Source organism: Macaca thibetana, chromosome 1 (genome assembly GCF_024542745.1).
Source record: "Macaca thibetana thibetana isolate TM-01 chromosome 1, ASM2454274v1, whole genome shotgun sequence".
Lineage (NCBI taxonomy): Eukaryota > Metazoa > Chordata > Mammalia > Primates > Cercopithecidae > Macaca > Macaca thibetana.
Window position 1 is genome coordinate 145,382,796 of NC_065578.1, and position 21,583 is coordinate 145,404,378.

Here is a 21,583-nt window from a genome sequence, read left to right on the forward strand (position 1 = left end):
ATAGAGTTTCAATTCTACAAGATGAACAGAGTTCTACTGACAGCTGATTGCACAAAAATATGAATGTACTTAATCCCACTAAACTATATAGTTAAAAATGGTTAAATTAAGATAGTGTTATATAAAAACTGCAAAAAAAAAGCAAGAATAAAATTAATGACAGAATTCTTATACAGAAAATTAGTACCTGACATTGCTTTCTATTAATAGGTGGTAGAATTTCAGACCGAGGAAAAGAACGGGCGCTTGTACAAGCTAGCCAATCATTAAGGCTGGTGGAGTCCTTCTGCTTAACTTTAGGTCTTCGGTGTGTTAAAGGCTTTGCCTTTTGTAATTGCAACTCCCATGGATCAGGCTCTTTTCTGAAGGGTGAATTGTATATTCCTGGAATCTAAAGAAGAAGAAAGCAATTTTTATTTTTATCCTTAATTTTCAGATGAAATAAAAGAAAGATACAGTCGTACCATGAAATTTTTTCTTATGTTCAAAGAACATTTTAAACTCCAACTGTGGTTCTTAACCAGAGGTGGACTTCAGATTTACCTAAGGGGATTTTACAAAATACTTATACTTGTCTTTACGCTACACAAGTAAAGGCAATTTCAACATCTTTCAAGATTGAGCACTAAACATTTTAAAAACTAGTGAGCTCAAGTTCCTATCTGTTACACAGCCTTTTTATATCACTATACTTAAGAAAAAATTACAGTAAGTCCCTAACTCATTCATTTTGTATTCTAACTATATGCTATGTATATTTATACGTGTAAGTCACATATTCACTCACAGGAAGTCAAATACACAATGCTTGAACCAGTTTCAGGTACAAAATAAGTACTCAAATATTTGACTGATTATTTTAATTATTATTCATTACATAAACTAAGGGCAGCTACCTTAACTTTTGTACTTTTAAATCAAATTAATATCACCTATAATGCTATAGGTATCGCCTATAATATAGGCTATAATACTATATTATATATCGCTCAAAATAACAACCTGTATTTCATGAGTTGTATTCATGTGGTTAGGTGCTATGCTTCTGTAGTGTCATATTATCCTTGCTGTTCTATCACTGACTTTGTCACGCACTGCATCAAAATAGTCAAGAGTACCTATCACACAATAGAGGTTCAATAGATGTATGGGTGACAAATGTTAAGTCAAATTTAGCAGTGTCCATTTTTGAAAATTTAATGTTGTTTGAATACAAACTGCATAGAACAAAATTTTGATGCTATTATATTTTCATGGTATTAGATATCAATCTTTGATATATGGTTCCATGAAGCCTTATATCAAAATATATACACATATGTGTACACATAAATATCATACACAAATGCATATTCAAAAGGGGAAGTTACATTTTAAAGGGCAGTATGACTTGTTTGGTTTCTTTGTAGACACTCTCGACTATATAAAGAATATATCCATTACATTTATCTGTTCTTACTAAAAATGTGATTTCTCTTATGCCATCAAAATATCTATAAACATTTCTGTTTGCTACATTTACTTCATGGGATCAGCAGTTCCAAAGCATTAACTAAGATAGCTGTCTTCAAAAAACTGTCTAAGAAAACTTTGTATTTCCAGCCTAACTCAACGATAAGTGTTAACCTCTATCAAATACCTACCCAGGCTGGATTCAACGTCCTATCCCAAATGCAATATACTATCCCAAATGCAACGTCCTACCCCAATTGCAATGTCCTATCCCAAAGGCAACGTCCTATCCCAAATGAAATGTCCTATCCCAAATGCAACGTCCTATCCCAAATGCAACGTCCTATCCCAAATGCTACGTCCTATCCCAAATGCAATGTCCTATCCCAAATGCAACGTCCTATCCCAAATGCAACGTCCTATCCCAAATACAATGTCCTATCCCAAATGCAATGTCCTATCCCAAATGCAATGTCCTATCCCAAATGCAATGTCCTATCCCAAATGCAATGTCCTATCCCAAATGCAACATCCTATCCCAAAGCCAATGTCCTATCCCAAATGCAATGTCCTATCCCAAATGCAACGTCCTATTCCAAATACAATGTCCTATCCCAAATGCAATGTCCTATCCCAAATACAATGTCCTATCCCAAATACAATGTCTTATCCCAAATGCAAAGTCCTATTCCAAATACAATGTCCTATCCCAAATGCAATGTCCTATTCCAAATACAATGTCCTATCCCAAATGCAATGTTCTATCCCAAATGCAATGTCCTATCTCAAATGCAACATCCTATCTCAAATGCAATGTCCTATCCCAAATGTAATGTCTTATCCCAAATGCAAAGTCCTATTCCAAATGCAATGTCCTATCCCAAATGGAATGTGCTATCCAAAATGCAACGCCCTATCCCAAATGCAACATCCTGTCCCAAATGCAATGTCCTGTCCCACATATTTCCTCACTATGGTGATAACCACCACAACACCTATCACATTACACTGTTTCAAAATTATATTTGCATGTATGTCTTCCACAAGCTAGCAGTTGGAGCACAGAGAGTCTGTTCCAGGTATTTTTGCAACCCCAGGGCCTAGCAGGGTACATGGCACTTAGTAGGCACTCAATAAATGAATGTTAAATGCTCATCTAGAATAACAATGTACAGTTCAGAAAGGCCCATGAAAACCTCTGTTTCACTCTTGCTTTCCAAAGCAACATAAATATCTTAATAAAAAGAGACTTATTTCAAAATCATATTAACTGCTTTCAAAGAATATACAGATTATATCATTTTTCTCTTTCTTAACAGAACAGTTTAAATTGGCTTTAAAACACATTGTCAAAGACCTACTCGAGTCACGTCCAACTCAAATTTTCCTATTTTATAATTGGAGACTATATTTTATTGAATGCAAAATAGTTAATGTAAATGCATTTAAACATTTAAAAATATTTTTGTATTGGCTCTTCTTTGAGATTTATTCTCTATTACAATAGATACAAGAAAAACACTGTGCTGAAAAACATTAAAGGTGGTTATATAAACCATTTTTAATGTCATGTTAACATGTTCTCGCTATAACAGTAAATATGGACGAGGTAAATACACAGACAATAGCTTTCCATGGACACTAATTTTTAAGTGGATGGTAATTACAAAGATAATTTCTAGGGTGATTTTCTAAGATTAGAATTTATTGATTGTAATGAGAAAAAAATAAATGTTATATTTTTAAAGACTATTGTGACATAAAGTATAACTAAATCTACAGTCTATAAAAATGATACGAGAATACCATTCTTATCAGTGATGATCTAATAAACTGAAGTCTGTTAGTTTTTTATTAACATTGCTACAACCTTACAGATTAAAATGGTAAAATACATACAATTTAGCTAGATTATAATTTATCATTTGAAAATATCTACCTACCTGAATAATGGCTACCAGCTATTAACTTTACCCCATTAGAAATCCTCTTTGATCTCCTTGCACATTTGCATGCACTTGTATACATAGGCTAGATGGGAAATGCAAATGGATCAGTAGACATGATAGCTTTCTTAAATTATATTTTGCAACCTATATGGAGACCGCCTCATGTGTATTCTCTTTGCAATTTAAATCAAATATAGATCGAAAATATATTTTAATTGAATTTCAAATGTATCATTTAAAGTCTTCAAGGTGTCAGTATTTTAGAAATTAATTTAATACATTTGCTAAGTTATGTCAATAAAAACAGTCCAGCACTCCCACAATCCCTACAGCAAGCAAATACACTATTTATTTATATTGATACAGTATTCATTTACTTATTATTTCTTTAAACAAATACAATAACCTTAACATACTATTGTCTCAATTGCCATATTTCATCATTAGTAAGTCACTTATGAATAATGGCTTCTTGTTGATTTTTTAAAATATTACCCTGAGTCACAAAAGACAGGGTTAATCCTCAGGGACTATGGCATATTTTTCAGTTTTCACATTTTTCACAACTTAGAAGGGCTACTGCCAAGGTAGCTTTGGGGACTTCATTTTCAGCAATAATTTTCTAGAGTGACCAACACTATGGGGAAATCTGTGCTAACTGTTTTTTAAAAAAAGAAAAAGCCTACAACTGAGTTATTTGCAGTACTGTCATGCTAACATTCAACTCAATAAGACCCAAGAAATCTCAGGAGAGGACTCTGCTAATAGCTTCTTACTGACCTCCTTGCATCAGGCCCGGCTGCTGACTGGTGGCCCAGTGGTGAATATGGCAAATGAGGTGTGAAAGCACTGATTTTTTTTAAAGGCTATGATTCTGACTCGTCAAAAGGCAAAAAAAAAAAAAGGCAATGAGTTATATAATAGATATATATTTTTCTTGAATTCCCCCCTTCAGACTCTCCATCATGGGAACTTAAGCATGACCTAGAATATTAATTATGTCAGGTTGAGCAACGAGCAAATGTACCATTTGTTACCCAGTCACCCTTAGCATTACATTAATATTTTGAACCATTCCGTATTTCTAACAATCTATCAATTGGCCCTTTTCTTCTCAGTTTTTATTCTTATACCTAAGTATTATATGGAAAAGTGTTAAAACAGTACAATTGATTTGAAAATAAATGGATATACTTGTTTTATTTGAAGCATCTACTATTTTATTCCATAAAAAATGTTTTTTATGGCCATTTTCCACTCATACACTGACCTTTACTTTGTAATTGCCTGGGGGAAGCTATAGTCTAATTTTTTCCTCTTCTCTTTGTTACCAAGGTGTACTTTTAAAACAAGTTTCTATGAAATAGGAAGAATAAGACACAGGATAGTGTACACCTACAATTCCCAAATCACAATTACTAATGTTCTGATTTCATAATTTACCATAACAGAAATAATAATTTCTCATGATTTCCAAGGAACTGCTCATTCTGGGTATGAAGAATGATTAAGTATTCAGGATAGGTGGAAGAATTCATTTTAGTTTTACAAATGACAATTATGCAGCAAAAAAGAGTGGCTGATCACAAGTAGGAATAAAATTTAAAACTATTTTCTTGGCTCTTGATTCAAAATTTCTGAATGCCATGAGAGAGAAACAGTTCCTAAAGGAGGCTAAAATATGTTTGGATTCTAAGTTTTAATCACATTTGGCCTAAAAAAATGATATACTAAGCCAGTAGGGAAGAGTAGTAAAAATCTCTCTCTAATAACTAGAAAAGTACAAGTGGGCCAGAGAACTGTGAATGAAATATTTGCTAGGGTAGGGACTGCTGAATCAACACTGACCAATGCACTTCATCATAATTATCAGGACATACTACTGCCAGAGGATTTATAAAAATCCCACTCAGCAAATAATTGCCCTGCTGTTAGGAGATAGTCAGAGTGTTAACACACTGTCACAGTCTAGCATTTAGTAAGATATTCTACATTCAATTACTCTTGCTAAGAACTAAAAGGAAACATGGTCATTTCTCAGCTACAGCAGTTATGCTTCCATGTACATTTCAGACAATAGTTAACCCTCAGATATAGCACCCCAGAAGGAATAAGAATTTCATGGAAACATTAGGGATTCACAAAGGATATATGTGGTCAGAACTTATCTAGATAAAGGAATATTTTTTTGACAAATGCTTTTAGTCTTCTTTGTTTTACTTCAGTTAAGAAGGAATTTTTTAATGTTTTGAGCCATATTATAGAGAGGGGTCACATTAAATGCAGATCCCAGAAAGTTGAAAAAGTAACTTGAAGGGGTCATTTGGTTCTTCCAAGAACTCAAGCCCTAAAGAACACCATCAAGAGGAGTATTTCAGCCAAGAACATGAGGTTGTTTGTATGCTCATTCTAAGACCATTCTTCCCGAGTTCCTCAAGGGTGCAGATAAGAGGGTATTTTAAAAATAATAACTGCATTCAGCTTGAGTTTGTTTGGAGAATTCTAGAACTCCTCAGAGGGATATAGTGCAAGGGGCAAGTAGATCTATTGGAAAATTCACCTTTAGAAGGTTCTCCTAACTATAGTGCTATTAACATCTTCATTCTGGAACACGTTTGTTTTTCCTCATGTATTTCACATACCAAAGGTACACTTTGATTTTTTTTCTCACGTGATAGAAAATACATATTGCAAATGAAATGTTACCTTTGATATAGCTATTTAACACGTATATCTTTAGCAATCATTTTTATAACTTCATCCATATGATCATACATTAAACATCCTAATGAAATGTTTATCAAAATGAAGAAATTTAAATAGAATACTGAGAAAGTGTCCACCTTGCTAGATCCAAAACAGGCACAGAGGCGAATAAAAAGTTATCACTCCCATCAAGCTGTTCTTAGTGGTGGGGGTGGGTGGGATTAGGAGAATGGTTTTGTAATTGACTATTACATAACTAGCCAGTAGTAAGTGTCCTCCAATAACTGTTGAAGAGGTACACATCAAAGACTGCAATAAAAGTATATGTTCTGTGTAAAAAATATTCAAATTTGTTCTAAAGATGGGTAGAGCTGGCTGGGCACAGTGGCTCATGTCTGTAATCCCAGCACTTTGGGAGTCTGAGGCAGGTGGATCACGAGGTCAGGAGTTGGAGACCAGCCTGGCCAACATATTGAAACCCTATTTCTACTAAAAATACAAAAAAATAGCTGAGTGTGGTGGCGGGCACCTGTAATCCCAGATACTCGGGAGGCTGAGGCAGGAGAATTGCTTGAACTCAGGAGGTGGAGGTTGCAGTGAGCTGAGATCACGCCATTGCACTACAGCCCAGGTGACAGAGTGAGATTCTGTCTTAAAAAAAAAAAAAATGGGTAGAGCTTTGCAATAAAGAAAAGAAAGGTATTTGAGACCAACAGAATTATAAAAAAAATAAACACATGCTTGTGGGAAACCATACGACCTTTGTTAAAGAAACATGAAGTTGGCCAGTTTAAGCATGAGGTTATTGTTAGAGATGAGCTTGTCAAGATTGCAGTCAATTCTAGAAGGCTGAAAATTTGGACTTAATTCTGTATAAAATGAGAATCTCTTGTTTTTCACATCTTCTTTATTTTTTATTTATTTATTTTTTTGAGACGAAGTCTCACTCTGTCGCCAGGCCGGAGTGCAGTGGAGCGATCTCGGTTCACTGCAACCTCCACCTCCCTGGTTCAAGCAATTCCCCTGCCTCAGTCTCCTGAGTAGCTGGATTTACAGGTGTGTGCCACCATGCCTGGCTAATTTTTTGTATTTTAGTAGAAATGAGGTTTCACCATGTTGGTCAAGATGGTCTCGATCTCCTGACCTCGTGATCTGCCTTCCTCAGCCTCCCAAAGTGCTGGAATTACAGGCATGAGCCACTGCACTGGGCCTACATCTCCTTTAAAAGGTAAATTCAGAAAAAAGTCTGAAGCAGGCCATACTAGTGTGTGAAACTTGAAGATGCAGCCTCTGTGAAACACAGGCACAAAACACAGTTAAAGAGACAAATCAGGCATCAGAACCAGTCTCAGATATGACAAGAATGTTGTAATTATCAGGCCAGGATTTAAAATAACTAAGATTAATATGCTAAGGGCTTAATGAATAAAGTGCACAGCCTGCAAGGAAGACGGCCAGTGTAAGCAGAGAGATGGAAAACTATTAAAGCACCAACACTGTAACAGAAATGAAGAATGGCTTTGATGGGTTTATTAGTAGATTGGACATGGTTGAGGGAAGAATCTCTGAACTTGAGGATATGTCAATAGAAACCTCCAAAATGGAAAAGCACAGAGAAGAAAGTCTTTTAAAAATGAAACAGAATATCCAAGAGCTGTGGGACAAATACAAAAGGTATAACATATGTGTAATAAAAATAACATAAGGGGAAGAGCGAGAGAAAGGGACAGAAGAAATATTTAAAGCAAGAAAGACTGGGAATTTACCCAAATTGATGTTAGACACCAAATCACAGATCCAGAAAGCTCAACAAAAATCAAGCAGGATAAATTTTAAAAAGGACAAAACCACAGTAGGCAAATTACTTTCAATCTCAGGAAATCAAAGGTAAAGAAAAAATCTTGAAAAGACACAAAGAAAAAAATACCTTACCCTAAGAGTAAAGTAAGAATTTTACATCCAATTTATCCTCAGAAACCATGCAAGCAAGAAGAGAATAGAGTGAAATATTTAAAATTTTAGAGAAAAATGCCACCAGCATTTTTCATGCTCAACCATGTCCAAGACTCTACCCTACAAAATTATCCTTCTAATATAGAGGAGAAATAAAGACTTTCTCAGATAAAGAAAAACTAAGAGAATTTCTTGCCAGTAGACCTACTCTATATGAAATATTAAAATAAGTTTTCAGAGATAATGAAAATGAAATATCACAATGTTTTCACTTATAAGTGGGAGCTAAACATTAAGTACACATAGACACAAAGATGGGAACAATAGACACCGGGGCCCATTTGAAGGGGAAAGAAAGAAGAGTGAGGGCTGAAAAACTGCTTATGAGGTACTATGTTCACCACCTGGGTGACAAAATCATTTGTACATCAAACCCTAACAACACACAATTTATCCACATAACAAACCTGCATGTGTGCCCCCTGAACCTAAAATAAGAGTTGAGAAAAGACAAGAAAAAAAAAAAAAGAAAAAGAAAATGATATAGGCCAGAAAATCAGATCTATATTTTTTTATAAAAGGAAGATCAGAGAAGAAATAAATCAAGGTAAAATAAAGCCTTTTATTTTTATTATTCTTAATTGATCTAACAGAGAACAGTTTGTTCAAAATAATAGTGTCAAGGTATTCAATTATGACGCATATGTATATAAATGCTTATGTATAAGTATAATAAATGACAATAATGATACAAGAGATGGGATGGAGAAATGATAATTATTTTGTTATTATAAGGTACTTGTACTACCTATGAAGTTGTATAGTGTTACTTGAAAGTGGAGTTGCATGAGTTGCAAATGTGTATTGCAAACTTTAGGGCAACTGCTAATTTAAGTTAAAATAAAGAAATATAGCTTACATACTAAGAAAGTAGAGAAAATGGGATCATATAAAATATGCAGTTAAAATAACAAAGGACAGAAAAAGAGTGTGAGACAAAATAAGAAGCAAAGAACAAGGGGCACAAATGAAAATCAATATCAAATATGGTAGATATTAATCCAACTAATCTGTAACTAATATCAATAATCACTTTAAACATTAATGGTCTAAATACATCAATTAAAAGATAGAGATTGTCAGAGTGGATAAAAAAAAGAAGACCCAATTATAAGTAGTCTAAAAGAAACCCACTTCAAATATAAAGATACATATAGATTAAAAGTAAAGGGCTAGAGAAAGATATACCAGGCTAACAAATAATAAAAAGAAACTGGGAGTAACTATATTAATTTCAGGTATAATGGACTTCAAAGTAAGGAAAATTATCAGGGATAAAGAGGGGTAATACATAATGACAAAGCACTCAATTTCCCAAGAAGACACAACAATTTGTAAAGCGTATATGCCTAGCAACAAAGCATCAAAATATGTGAGGCAAAATCTGATAGCTGTAAGAAGAAATAGATGAATCCACTATTACAGTGGGAGAATTCAACACCTCTCTATCAGAAATGAATAGAGCCTTCTCAGACTCACATAGAACACTCACCTAAACACTCACATAGAACACTCATCCTGGGCCATAAAACACATCTTAACAAATTTAAAAGAACAGAAATTATACAAAATACGCTGAGACCACAGTGTAATTAAACTAGAAATCAATAACAGAAAGATAGCTGGAGACCTCCCAAATACTTGAAGATTAAACAACACATTTTATCACGTGGAACAAAAAAGAAACCTCAAGAGAAAATTTTAGATTTTTTGAAATAAGTTAAAATTAAAATACAGCTTATCAACATTTGCGGGATTCAACAAAAGCAAGGCTTAAAGGCAAATTGATTGCATTGACTGAATATATTAGAAAAAATATATAAAATGAATAATCTAAGCTTCCATATTAGGAAACTGAAAAAAAATAGCAAATTTATTCCAAGGCAAGCAGAAGAAAAGAAGTAATAAAAATTAGAGCACAAAAAAATAAAATCGAAAACAGAAAAATCAATAGAGAAAATCAACAAACCAAAAGCTGTTCTTTGGAAAGATAAATAAAATTAATTGTTCTCTATGCAGGCTAACAAAAAAAAGGAAGGAAGATGCAAATTACTAATATCAGAAATGAAAGGGAAGACATTACTATTACTGCAGATCTCATGGATATTAAAAGGGTAATAAAAAAGAATATTATAAACAACTCCATGCCCACAAATTTTATAACCTAGATGCAATGGACCAATTTCCATTTCATCTCAACAGTGAGGAACTAGAATCTTTATCCCACTAAGATCAGGAACAAGGCAAGGATGTCTCCTCTCATCACTTCTTTTCAACACTGTACTGGAAGTTAAATTACTGGAATTTAAATAAATTATAGAATGGGCAAAATACCTGGACACCTCCCCAAAGAAGAGACACAGATGGCAAATAAGTATATGAAAAGATGTTCATTATCATATGTCATTAAGGAATATCACTGTATACCAACTAAACTGGCCAAAATACAGAACACTGATACCACCAAATGCTAGCAATGGGCGTGGAGCAACAGGAACTCTCATTTATTGGTAGTGGGAATGCAAAATGATACAAGTACTTTGGAATACAGTTTGACAGTTTTTTACAAAACTGAACATACTCTTATATAATCTAGCAATTGTGTTCTTATATATTTACTCAATTGACTTGAAAATTCACTTCTGCACCAACACCTGCACAAAAATGTTTATAGCAGCTGTTTACATAATTGCTAAAACTTGGAGGCAACCAAGATGTTGGATAAATACACTGTGGTACCTCCAACAGTGAAAAAATATTTAGCACTAAAAAACAATGACCTATCACACCATGAAAAGACATGCAGAAACCTTAAATGCATATTACTAAGCGAAAGAAGCCAATCTTAAAAGGCTGTATGACTCCAACAATCTGACATTCTGGAAAAGAGAAAACTTTGGAGATAGATAGTAAAATCTTCAGAGGTTGTAGGGAGTGGGGGATGAAGAGGCAGAGCACAGAAGGTTTTTAGGGCAGTGACACTACTCTGTATGATACTATTATGGTGGATATATGTCATTATGTATTTGTTAAACCCATAGAACATACAGCATCAGGAATGAAACTAATGTAAATTATGGACTTTGGGTGATAATGACGTATCCATGTAGGCTCATTAATAGTAATAAATGCACCATTTGTTGGATGATTGGATGATGCAGGATATTGACAGTGGGGAAGGTTGTGCATGTGTAGTGGAAGGCAGTATATGGGAAATTTCTGTGACTTCCTATCACTTTTTCTATAAATCTAAAACTATTCTAAAATATAAAGCCTATTTTTTAAAAAAAGTAAATGGCACCACCAGCTCCTCAGCTTCTTAAGTGAAAAACCCGAGAATCATCCATGATAATTACTGATTTTCCCCTACCCCATATATCCAACCCACCAACGAGTTCTATTAATTCTAGCTCCAAAATACATCTTGACTCCATAGGCTTCTATTCATATCCGTGGCCACAATCCTTGTCCAAGCAACCATAATATCTTTACCAAAGTGCTTCACACTTATAGTTTCTCTCCATCTGCTGTGCTTACCCCCTACCTGCAAGGAAGTCCAAGTAATAAAAATAAAACAAGTATTTTAGTTCCTTAATAAAAAGCTGTCATTACCTTTTCAATGCACCTAAGAAGATCTCATAAATTCTTAACAAGGCCCATTCTTTTCTGTTCCAACCTCATTTTAGCCAGTCTCTCATCCCTCACTACACAGCAGCCACATCTTTTTTCCCATTTCTTCAATACATGCCAGTTATATCCATGACTCAAACTCACCAAAAATGTTTTTTTTTTTCCCCATCTGCTTATTTGCCTGGCCAAATCACACTCATCCTTAAGAATTCACACTAAATATCATTTCTTTAGAAAGACTTTTCATGACCCACACACATTCTAAATTAGACTGTCCTATTCTATTCTTTCTCTCATGGGACCCTTTTCATTTTCTTCATGGCACTTATAACTAATTGTATGCATATATGAGTAATTGTTTTATAATGTCTATCTCCCCAAGTCCAGTTTACGTTCCAAAAGGACAAGGACTGTGTCCATTTTCTTGGTCTCTATGTAGGGTAAGTTGTTGGTTCTCACCTCTGGCTGCATATTAGAAGAATTTGAAAAATACTGATGTTCAAGCTCTTCCCTAAATTAACTCATTCAGAATCTTTGAAGCATGTGTCTGGGCATTTGTCTAGTTTAGTTAGTGGGGTTGTTTTTGTGTTTGTTTGTTTGTTGGTATTTTGAGACAGGGTCTCACTCTGTCACCCAAGATGGAGTGCAGTGGCAACCACTGCCTCCTGGGTTCAAGCAATTCTCCCACCTCAGCCTCCCCAGTAGCTGGGACTACAAGCACACACCACCATGGCCAGCTAATTTTTGTGTTTTTAGTAGACATGGGGTTTCACCATGTTGGCCAGGCTGGTCATAAACTCCTGACCTCAGTTGATCTGCCTGCCTCGGCCTCCCAAAGTGCTGGGATTACGGGCATGAGACACGGTACCTGGTCTAGTTTAGTTTTGTTTTTTAAAGCTGATGTGCAGCCAGAGCTGAGAACCCTGACTATTGCTTATCTCCATAACTGGCATAGAGTAGACAATCTATCGTGACCTGAAAAACTGATTTAAAAAACCCCAGGTCTATAGAGAGGTTAAAATTTCTTATTCAGAGGTAAGGAAAAAAAGCAATGAAAATAAAGGATGAGATGGATGGGGAAACATTCCATAGAGTAGAATCAAAAGGCATTGATACTGGATTAATTAAGAGGGATATAAGAGAATGTGGAGTCATGGAAAAGCTTGGGTTTGGAACCAAATCAGAGAAGGTAGAAAGAGGAATATTAATATCTGTTTTGGAGTATTAGGATTGAGCTTCCCTTAAAACATTCAGGTTGAGAGGTCCAGTGTATTGTTGTAAGAGTGGGTCTGAAACTTAAAAAAGGGGTCATAGCTAGCAACTGGAGTGTTTTCTAAATAAAAATAGCTAAAGGTGTGAAAAACGGATGGGGTTACTGAGGGAGAGTGTAGACTGAGAGAAGAGCCAACGGGAAAGTCTTAAGAGTGTGCACGTTAAAGAAATAAGTGGGAGAAGAGAAGCCCATGAAGGGCACTCAAAAGAGCAAATAGTGAGGGAGGAGAAGCCGGACTCAAGGGAGAAGACCATTTCATGAAAGAGGTCAGAAGTGTCAGATGCTACGGAGAGGTGGAACAGCATGAGGACGGAGAACGCACACCTGGAATGGTAATTAGAAGGTGACGGGTGACCTCTGCAGCGGCAGATTCTGTTCTTGTGGCTGATATTACACTGTAATTCAATGAATGTGAGAAAAGAAAGAGGATTTCTCTTTAACCCTATTGCATTTTGAAAGACTTTAAGAGAACGATTCCATTTACAGAACTTTCTGGGACATCTTCCTCACTAAACAATTCTCTCTTTAAATGTAAATATCAGGTCACTATTTTACTGATCCTTGAAAGAACCAGACTAAAATTGCTTGTTTTCTTGATTATGCAATTTCTCTAGGCTTGCTCCTTTCTCTAAACTCTATCAACGCTCTACCCCTACCCCTAGCCCACCCCCTACCTCCAATATGGCTTCATTGATCTCCTTTATCTACAACCTCTCAAGACTGATTCCTGCTCTTCCATTTGAGTCACAACCTTGATAAGTTTATGAATAATTAAGTAATTCTGATAAATGTTGATGTGGATATATATATATATGAAATATACTCTTCTGTGGAGTTAGGATGCCTGGTATTTGAGCAGTATCCGGAAGGAAGAGGAGTTTGGTGTATAAGGTGTGGCAAGGAATTCTCAGAAAACAGCAAGAGTGCAAAGTAACAGAACCTTTAAATAACTTTGGAACTAAAGAACTATAAATAGCCCCAATATGACATCAGAGTATATAAGACATACAGAAATTCCTGAAGAAGACTGAGAAAAAATGACCAGAGAAGGAGAAAAAGATGATCATAATGTCACAAAGGCCAAAGGAGGTTTCAAGAACTGAAGTGTGATGGGCAGTGTGCAGATCTCAGAGAGGTCCCACATGTTTACACTTAGGAGACTCCTGGTGGCCTTATCAAGAGTTATTTTCAGTAGAGTAGTAGAAGTGGATATCAAATTCCATAGTTATTTCTAGACTTCACTATGACTCCGTTATGCACCATTTCTACATATTCTGACCTGGCTTATTATGCATACTAACAATACTTCTATGCCCTAAGAAAAATAGAAGAAAATAACAAAGTATGTTTTTATGACCACCATCCTCCTACAAACCTTCCATTATATACTCTTTTCCTCTGGATACCTAGTGTTTTCACTTACTGGGATTCTTCTACAAGTGATTTGACTTACAAATGATTTCATGTTTGAGTTTAAAAGATAGCTTCCAAGACAACTTGGTGTTGAAAGAAAAACCTCCAGAATTACAGAACTAGACAAGTGAATGAAAATGTTCTTTTGTTAAAGAAAATGTAATAAGAGAATTGGGCATTTGTCAAACTTTATTTCTAGTGCTATGTGGGATTCTGCAAAAAAACTGATTTCCCACCGGTCTTTGAAGAAGGAAGAAGCCATTTTAGGTTTCATCAAGTATGGTTGAATGCCTCAGGGGCAAATGCTATATTGCCCTTATCTGACTGGCCACAATCTTGTATCCAGATGTTAAAGACTTTCAGAACACTGAGCCCTTATATAGTCTTCTTCTATAAACTTGTGGCTTCTTACAGGAAAATTATTAAAATATCTATTAGATATAGATTATACCTGCCATTTTGTGATTATTAATTGAGCTAAGTGATTAGATTTTTTTCACTTTTCTGTATGTTATCCTTCAATAAAATTGTATATTTTTTGATTATCTTTTGTTTTCCTATTTTGTTCTGATCTGGATAGTAGAAGGCCCAGAAAATTCAACTGTTTGATAGTAGAAAGCCCAGAAAACACAACTATTCTTCATGACACAGTTATCTTTTATCACCACTCAAACTTGAAGTCTCTCTGTGGTAACATAATTTGGTCACAAAGTAATTAGAGCAAAAATAATTTGGTCAATACACATTTTGATCGAAAAACTGATCAACAAAATCCTTACTTTCTGGATTTTTGTACTATTGGGTTGTTTGTATATGTCTTTATTTTTTCCATTTTTCAAAATTTGAGAAAATAGTTCTTCCTTTGTACCTTCAAATACATAATTTACTTTCAGTCTATCATTAGTGTAGTATTTAAAATAAGGACAGTACAACAACTTAAGTTTATCTACAATAGAAGATGGTCAGATCAAGCAACTATTGATCCATTTGCTTTTTAGTCAAATTGTTTATGACCAAATAATTTTCTGCTGAATTAATCATATCTCTCTTTTAACTATATTTTTGGTAGACTCGTTCTCAAACTACTGCACTACTTTTCTGAAGACTTCTGATTTCCTTGCCTATAATATTTTCAACCTTGCCCTGTGGAACTCCTATTCCATCTATATGAAACAATATCTGTCTGCCTCAACTTTTCAATAAGTGCATTTTTATTATAAATGAACTTCTTTCTCCTCTAGAAAACCACTTCCCTTGCTGCCATACTGAGCAAACCATTTTAGTATTCCTTTGTATCATAGTCACCACAAAAGATTTTCCTTAACTCAGTTCCCCATTGCCACTTTCAATGTGGTACTCATCTACTGTTTTATTTATATATATATATATCTAGATAGATAGATAGATAGATAGATAGATAGATAGATAGATAGATGTATGGTTTTTTGTTTTTGTTTGTGTGTGTGTGTGTGTGTTTTCTTTTTTTTTTCTTTTTCTTTCTTTCTTTTTTTTTTTTTTTTGAGGCATAGTCTTGCTCTTTCGCCCACGCTGGAGTGCAATGGTTCAATCTTGGCTCACTGCAACCTCGGCCTCCCGGGTTCAAGTGATTCTCCTGCCTCAGCCTCCCGAGAAGCTGGGATTACAGGCGCCTGCCACCAAACCTGGCTAATTTTAGTATTTTTAGCAGAGATGGTGTTTTGCCATGTTGGCCAGGCTGGTCTTGAACTCTTGACCTTGGGTGACCCACCCACTTCAGCCTCCCAAAGTGCTGGGATTATAGACATGAGCCACCATGCCCGGCCTCATCTACTTTTTTGTAATCTGAATATCTCATATTTTTCCCTATTGCAGTTACCATAAACTGACTTGCTGGTTATTCCCCGATATTCACAATAGCCCTTGGCACATGGTCCAGTCTTCCCTTTTACTGCATGTTCCTAGAAAATTTTAGGTGATTTCATATGCAAGTGGCAACCCATCCCAATATTATGGCTTCATAGTTCTTTGATGCCTTCATCTCCACTGACCTTCACATTTATGGAATGGTGACCACACCCCATACATCCCCATCATCCAGACTGCTCTGTGTAATTATATAATCTTAAAGATCAATATCTCACCCTCTTACCACAACTTTCTGGTCTGTTAGTTATCTCATATTCTTATTCTTGTTACCCATAAGTTCATTCCCTGGAGATCTCAAGTCAATGGATTCCTCCAACCCTTCCTAATCTATTGTCTCCTTTTCACCCTCACTTAGTTCCCTGCTCATCTGAGTCCCATTGTTGATTATGTTAATCACTCAAGGCTCTAACATCAATCATCTTGCCATACCCACTGGGCCATAGCCCAAACGAGAATAAATTCAACTATGCAGTAGAGCTTAGTGGTTATGAGCATGACTTCTGGAGGCAGACTAACAAAATCCAAATTCCCACCTCCACCTTTTATTACCTTTGTAATTTTAACCTGCGTTATATAACCTCACTGTATCTGTTTTCCTCTCCATAATAACGGAACTACCTCATAAAGTTGATAAAGATTAAAGGTACTAAATCTTTAGTACCTTTGAGCTATTCAAAAGCTAAGGCACTTTGAACGGTGGTTGACACAAAATAAGTATTCAACAAATGCTATTTTTTCCTGAGTGATAGTGTCATGTCATCATTGTACATGTGGGCTCTGTTCTAGACCATCAAATACTAACACTGATATTGGGCTACTTATTAATCTCTTTGTGCCTCATTGATAATTGGAAGTAATAGTCTATCTCATAGGATATGTGAGGATTAAAAGAAATAATTCATGTAAAGCACTTATAAGAGTACTTGGCTCACAGTAAGCATTCAATAAATATTAGCTGTTATTACTACCATCATTCTGCATGCCTACAATATCAGGTCATTGATAACTGCTGGAATAAATTACATAATCAGGCAGACTGATATTTGTGGATTTCAAATCTAGCTGGCCCCCAGTACCACTAAACATTCCACCTTCTCTCATTCTTCTAAGGATTACTCTGGAAGATCAACCAGAATATTGAGGTATTCAAACATTAATTACTTTAACATCTGATCTTTCCCACAAAAGTATCCATACATGATCCTACATTAATTTTATTCCTTCTTGACCTAGAAGTTCAGGTCTTCTTCCACTTATTTAAGCCTACAACTTAATGATCTTCACTGTATCCTCTCTCACCTTTTCTGGGTCCATGTTTATTTGGCTATTTTTTTCTTTTCTGTATTTTCAAGCCTTCTCCCTCAAGTAGCTCTGACGAACACGTACAAGCTTCTGCCATTCTAAAACTGTCTCTAACCTTGCTTCCTTGCCAACCCTACACATCTAGTTAGTGGGAAGTACATATTTCCCATTCCTCGTGTTTTCATGGGCTTCTCTCTGCCCTTCAGTATGTCAAGGAAGGAGGAGTGGGTTTTCAGTATTGTGCATCAGGAAGGGAGTTGGTCCAACCTAATTTGGCCCCTTCCCCCTACCTCTTGAAAGCCAGCCAATTTATGGGAGACAAATATCCTTTGCTCTCACTTCCTTTCAGATTCACAGGGATAGGCCTAGTTTTCCTCCTCTGTCTGCGACTAGGAGGTAGATTTAATGATGGAACTAAATAGAAGCAAGCTCATTATTGATTCAGATGTAAACTTCCAATTCAGCTTTCATTACTAATGATGAGATAGAGGTATGTTTTTATCTCCATCTATCTGTCTTTTTTATTTTTCTCTCCACTGGTTCTGAAATCAGACAGGAAAAAGGGGGTTTATGTATTGGGCTCTAACACCTCTCTTTCTCATCTCAGCCAAGTTTCCACCCTGACTATTCCATAACAGTACTTTGGCAAATATCATGTCTCACTTTTGCCATTAACTATATTAATGTCTCAGATGGTGCTGAATATACCAATAAATGTATCTTCAGTTTTATTTGGGATGTAGCAAGCTCAGTTTTTAATTGTCATGAGTATTCATTAATTAAAAGAAACATTGCTAATTAGATCAAGAATGAGATGTTGAAGACATTTGTATTTTCATAAACATCCCTTCATCTCATAAATGATTACAAACCAATGTGTAACAGGAAGTTGAACAGGGTTTCTGTTATTTCAGAATTTCAGCTGGTGTTTCAAAGATGAAAATACTAAGGAGATGACAAGTACCCACTTATTCCTCTCTTCATTGTTCTTTCTCTGGCATGACAAACAGATTGCCTAACAAGTGTCCATAAGGACCCATGAAGCCTTGCTTGACTGCCTGTGAGAGGGCCTTGCATCTGAATTGTCTCTTCCACCTCCTGATCTCTGAAGAAACTGAGAAGCTAATTCCCACAAAGTATTAAAGGCTAATAATGTTGAATATGTTGTCTAGTAGTTGCTTTCAAGTAAACAGAACTCTTAAAATACAATTTCACTCATAATCCAGGAAAATATTCTTAAAGTAGGTCCTTTCTCAGCTCCCTTAAAACCATCCCTAAATGGAAAGCATGGTTTGAAGACAGCCACAGCTAAGTTTGAAATGTAGTTGCATCCTATATCTATTGTGTAACTTGGTTTCATTTGGGGCACACTGTTAGCTTTCCCCTTTGCCTTTTCTTGGTATATAAGATTTGTCCTTCAAAAAAAAACCACATAAAATATATTTGGGTAAATATAGACATAAGTTACTAAAAAATTACTGTTGCTTTAAAAATAATTTTGTTTTACTTACAATCTTGTTTCATTTAAAAAAAAAGAGTGAATAATTGGAATCAAAATAAAAGCTGCCTGTCTTGTTTTGTATCCAAAATTATTATAAATCAGAATTAGGGCATGTACATAAACCATTCATTTATTAGTTAATCAACATTTCTTGAGAGCCTACTTTGGTATGAAATACTGGAGGTATCAAAATGGCGTGATTGTTCTCCTTTATGAATTCACCTACCTTAGAGGGAGGTAGCTATAACCATACAACCAATAGCAAATGCTTTATTAAGATATAGGAGGGGGAAAAGGGAAAACTCTGCCTTGAAAAAGCAAGGAAAACTCAAAAATTTTAATATTGAAATAATAGCAAACAGGGAGGTTGATTTTGGTATAGATTACATATAAACAAAAAAAATAGGTAAAATAAATTGAATCTTTTCAGTGACGTGAATTTAAGACCAAGACAGATGATCATAAGTTAACTTATGTACATAGAACATAAATATAAATAATTAACATTATTTACATATTATAAATACAACAAAATTATATTATTTTAGGGGATTGACGTTTATTTAATGGGATGTTAGAACAGAAATTATATGCATACATATGTGTACATGAATTAATTTAAAAGTTAATGGAAAATATTGCTGAATAAACTTGAGAAAAAACTCTGAAATTCAAGCCCTTAAGGGGATGACTAAATTAGGAATGCTTTTCCTTATATAAGCACCTTGTAGATGTAACTTTTCTCTAAACTCAGAAAAAAATTTTTTTGGCAAGAGTTTCTTTTCAGCATAATACTAACTACTGAGATATGCAGCTTATTTATTTTACACTCAGAGATATTCACAAATTAAAAGTTAAAGAAAGATTCTTTTCCCTTTCTCTCTTCTCCACATCTTCATTTTCTCATCTTTTATTTTACTGTCTCTTGTGATACTTTGTGAATAACGAAAGTCATTGCTGAGTAAAATATTTCCAGCTGTCAAAAGATACAGTAGATAGAGACAGCAATTGACAAGATTATTAGTTTTACAGAAAACCTGTCTGCCATTTTACACTAAAATACTTAAAATCATATCACACCAAAATGAAATCAATTTTATATTTTTTAAGTAAAAAATTGGAATTCCTCTTTGGTTTTGTTTGTTTTGTGATTGTAACAAATATGCAATATAATAAGCAAACTTCCTGTGTCTTCTAAAATATTTACATACGTTATATTGCATAAAATCCAAAAATCATAGATTATTTCTTGTGTTGGACTATACTTTGATCTCAGAAGTTAAATACTCATGATCTTAACAGTGATCTTAATGACCACATGAGTCACATTAGTCAATGTTTGAGTATCTTAACCATTGACTCAGTTAAGAGCTTATTTTAAGAAAACATTTGGGAGTATAATCTCTCTCCTTAAGTGTCTAGTTTTAATATAAAGGACATAGTGTATTTCATTATAGGGTTCACAGAGTAGGGAGGGTAATAAAGAGAAAGATTAAAGGAAAAAGACAATGGATTAGACTAGAGCCTGAAATTTAAAAATCTGGCTGCCAGATACTCAACAGAAAGATTACGAAGTTTTTCAATCCAAGGGGATTAAATATGAGAGACACTGGGATATCTATGTAAAGTTATTCTTCTAATCTTATCGAAGAGCTAGGACAAATCATAATCTGAAAAACTTCACAAACTCATTATTTATCAGTTATAGATAATAGCATCTAACTCATGACTGGGCTCAATCCAAAATATTTCTGAAGTGTCCCCAAAATAGAAAAATAGCCATAATAGTAATAGAAATAAAAATTTAAATCTACAAAACTATTACAGCCCCATTTCTTTCATTAAATCTAGTTAAAGAAATGACCTAACTGCTTGTGTTTCTAAGATTTGGATTTCACTATATTATAAATTTAATTAGTGATAAAAAAGGAACCACCAAAAGCTTAGTCTCTTCTAACCAATGAAGAAAATGATAGAATTGATTGTAGCTAACTTGACAATAACTGTAGGATTTTTTTGTTTCTTTGTTTGTTTGTTTTGAGACAGGGTCTTGCTTTGTTGCCCAGGCTGGAGTATGGTGGCGCGATCATGGCTCACTGCAGTCTCGACCTCCTGGGCTTAAGCAAGCCTCCCACTCAGCCTCCCAAGTAGCTGGGACTACAAGCATGCACCACCATGCCTGGATAATTTTTTTTTTTTTGTAGAGATGGTGTTTTGCCATGTTGCCCAGGCAGGTCTTGTACTCCTGGTCTTAAGTGATCTGCCTGCCTCGGCCTCCCAAAGTGCTGGGGATTACAGGCTTGAGACATTGTGCTGGGCCAATAGGAGTTTTATATGAAACCAATAGAAATGAGTAAATACTAATTAACTTTCAATTGCCTTGTATAAATTGTTTGCATACAATGCAATTTAAAATATGGTGTTCTGGGGTAAGTGGAG

The 21,583-nt window shown here is 35.0% G+C and overlaps 1 protein-coding gene across 1 annotated transcript in view; it reads right to left on the reverse strand.

Moving 5' to 3' along the window:
* SPATA17 (spermatogenesis associated 17) overlaps positions 1 to 21,583 on the reverse strand; it is a 228,821-nt gene that overhangs the window by 97,653 nt on the left and 109,585 nt on the right. Inside the window, exon 7 of the mRNA XM_050780373.1 lies at positions 188 to 391. Coding sequence (XP_050636330.1) covers positions 188 to 391 — 204 coding nt within the window. The remainder of the gene's footprint in view (positions 1 to 187; positions 392 to 21,583) is intronic.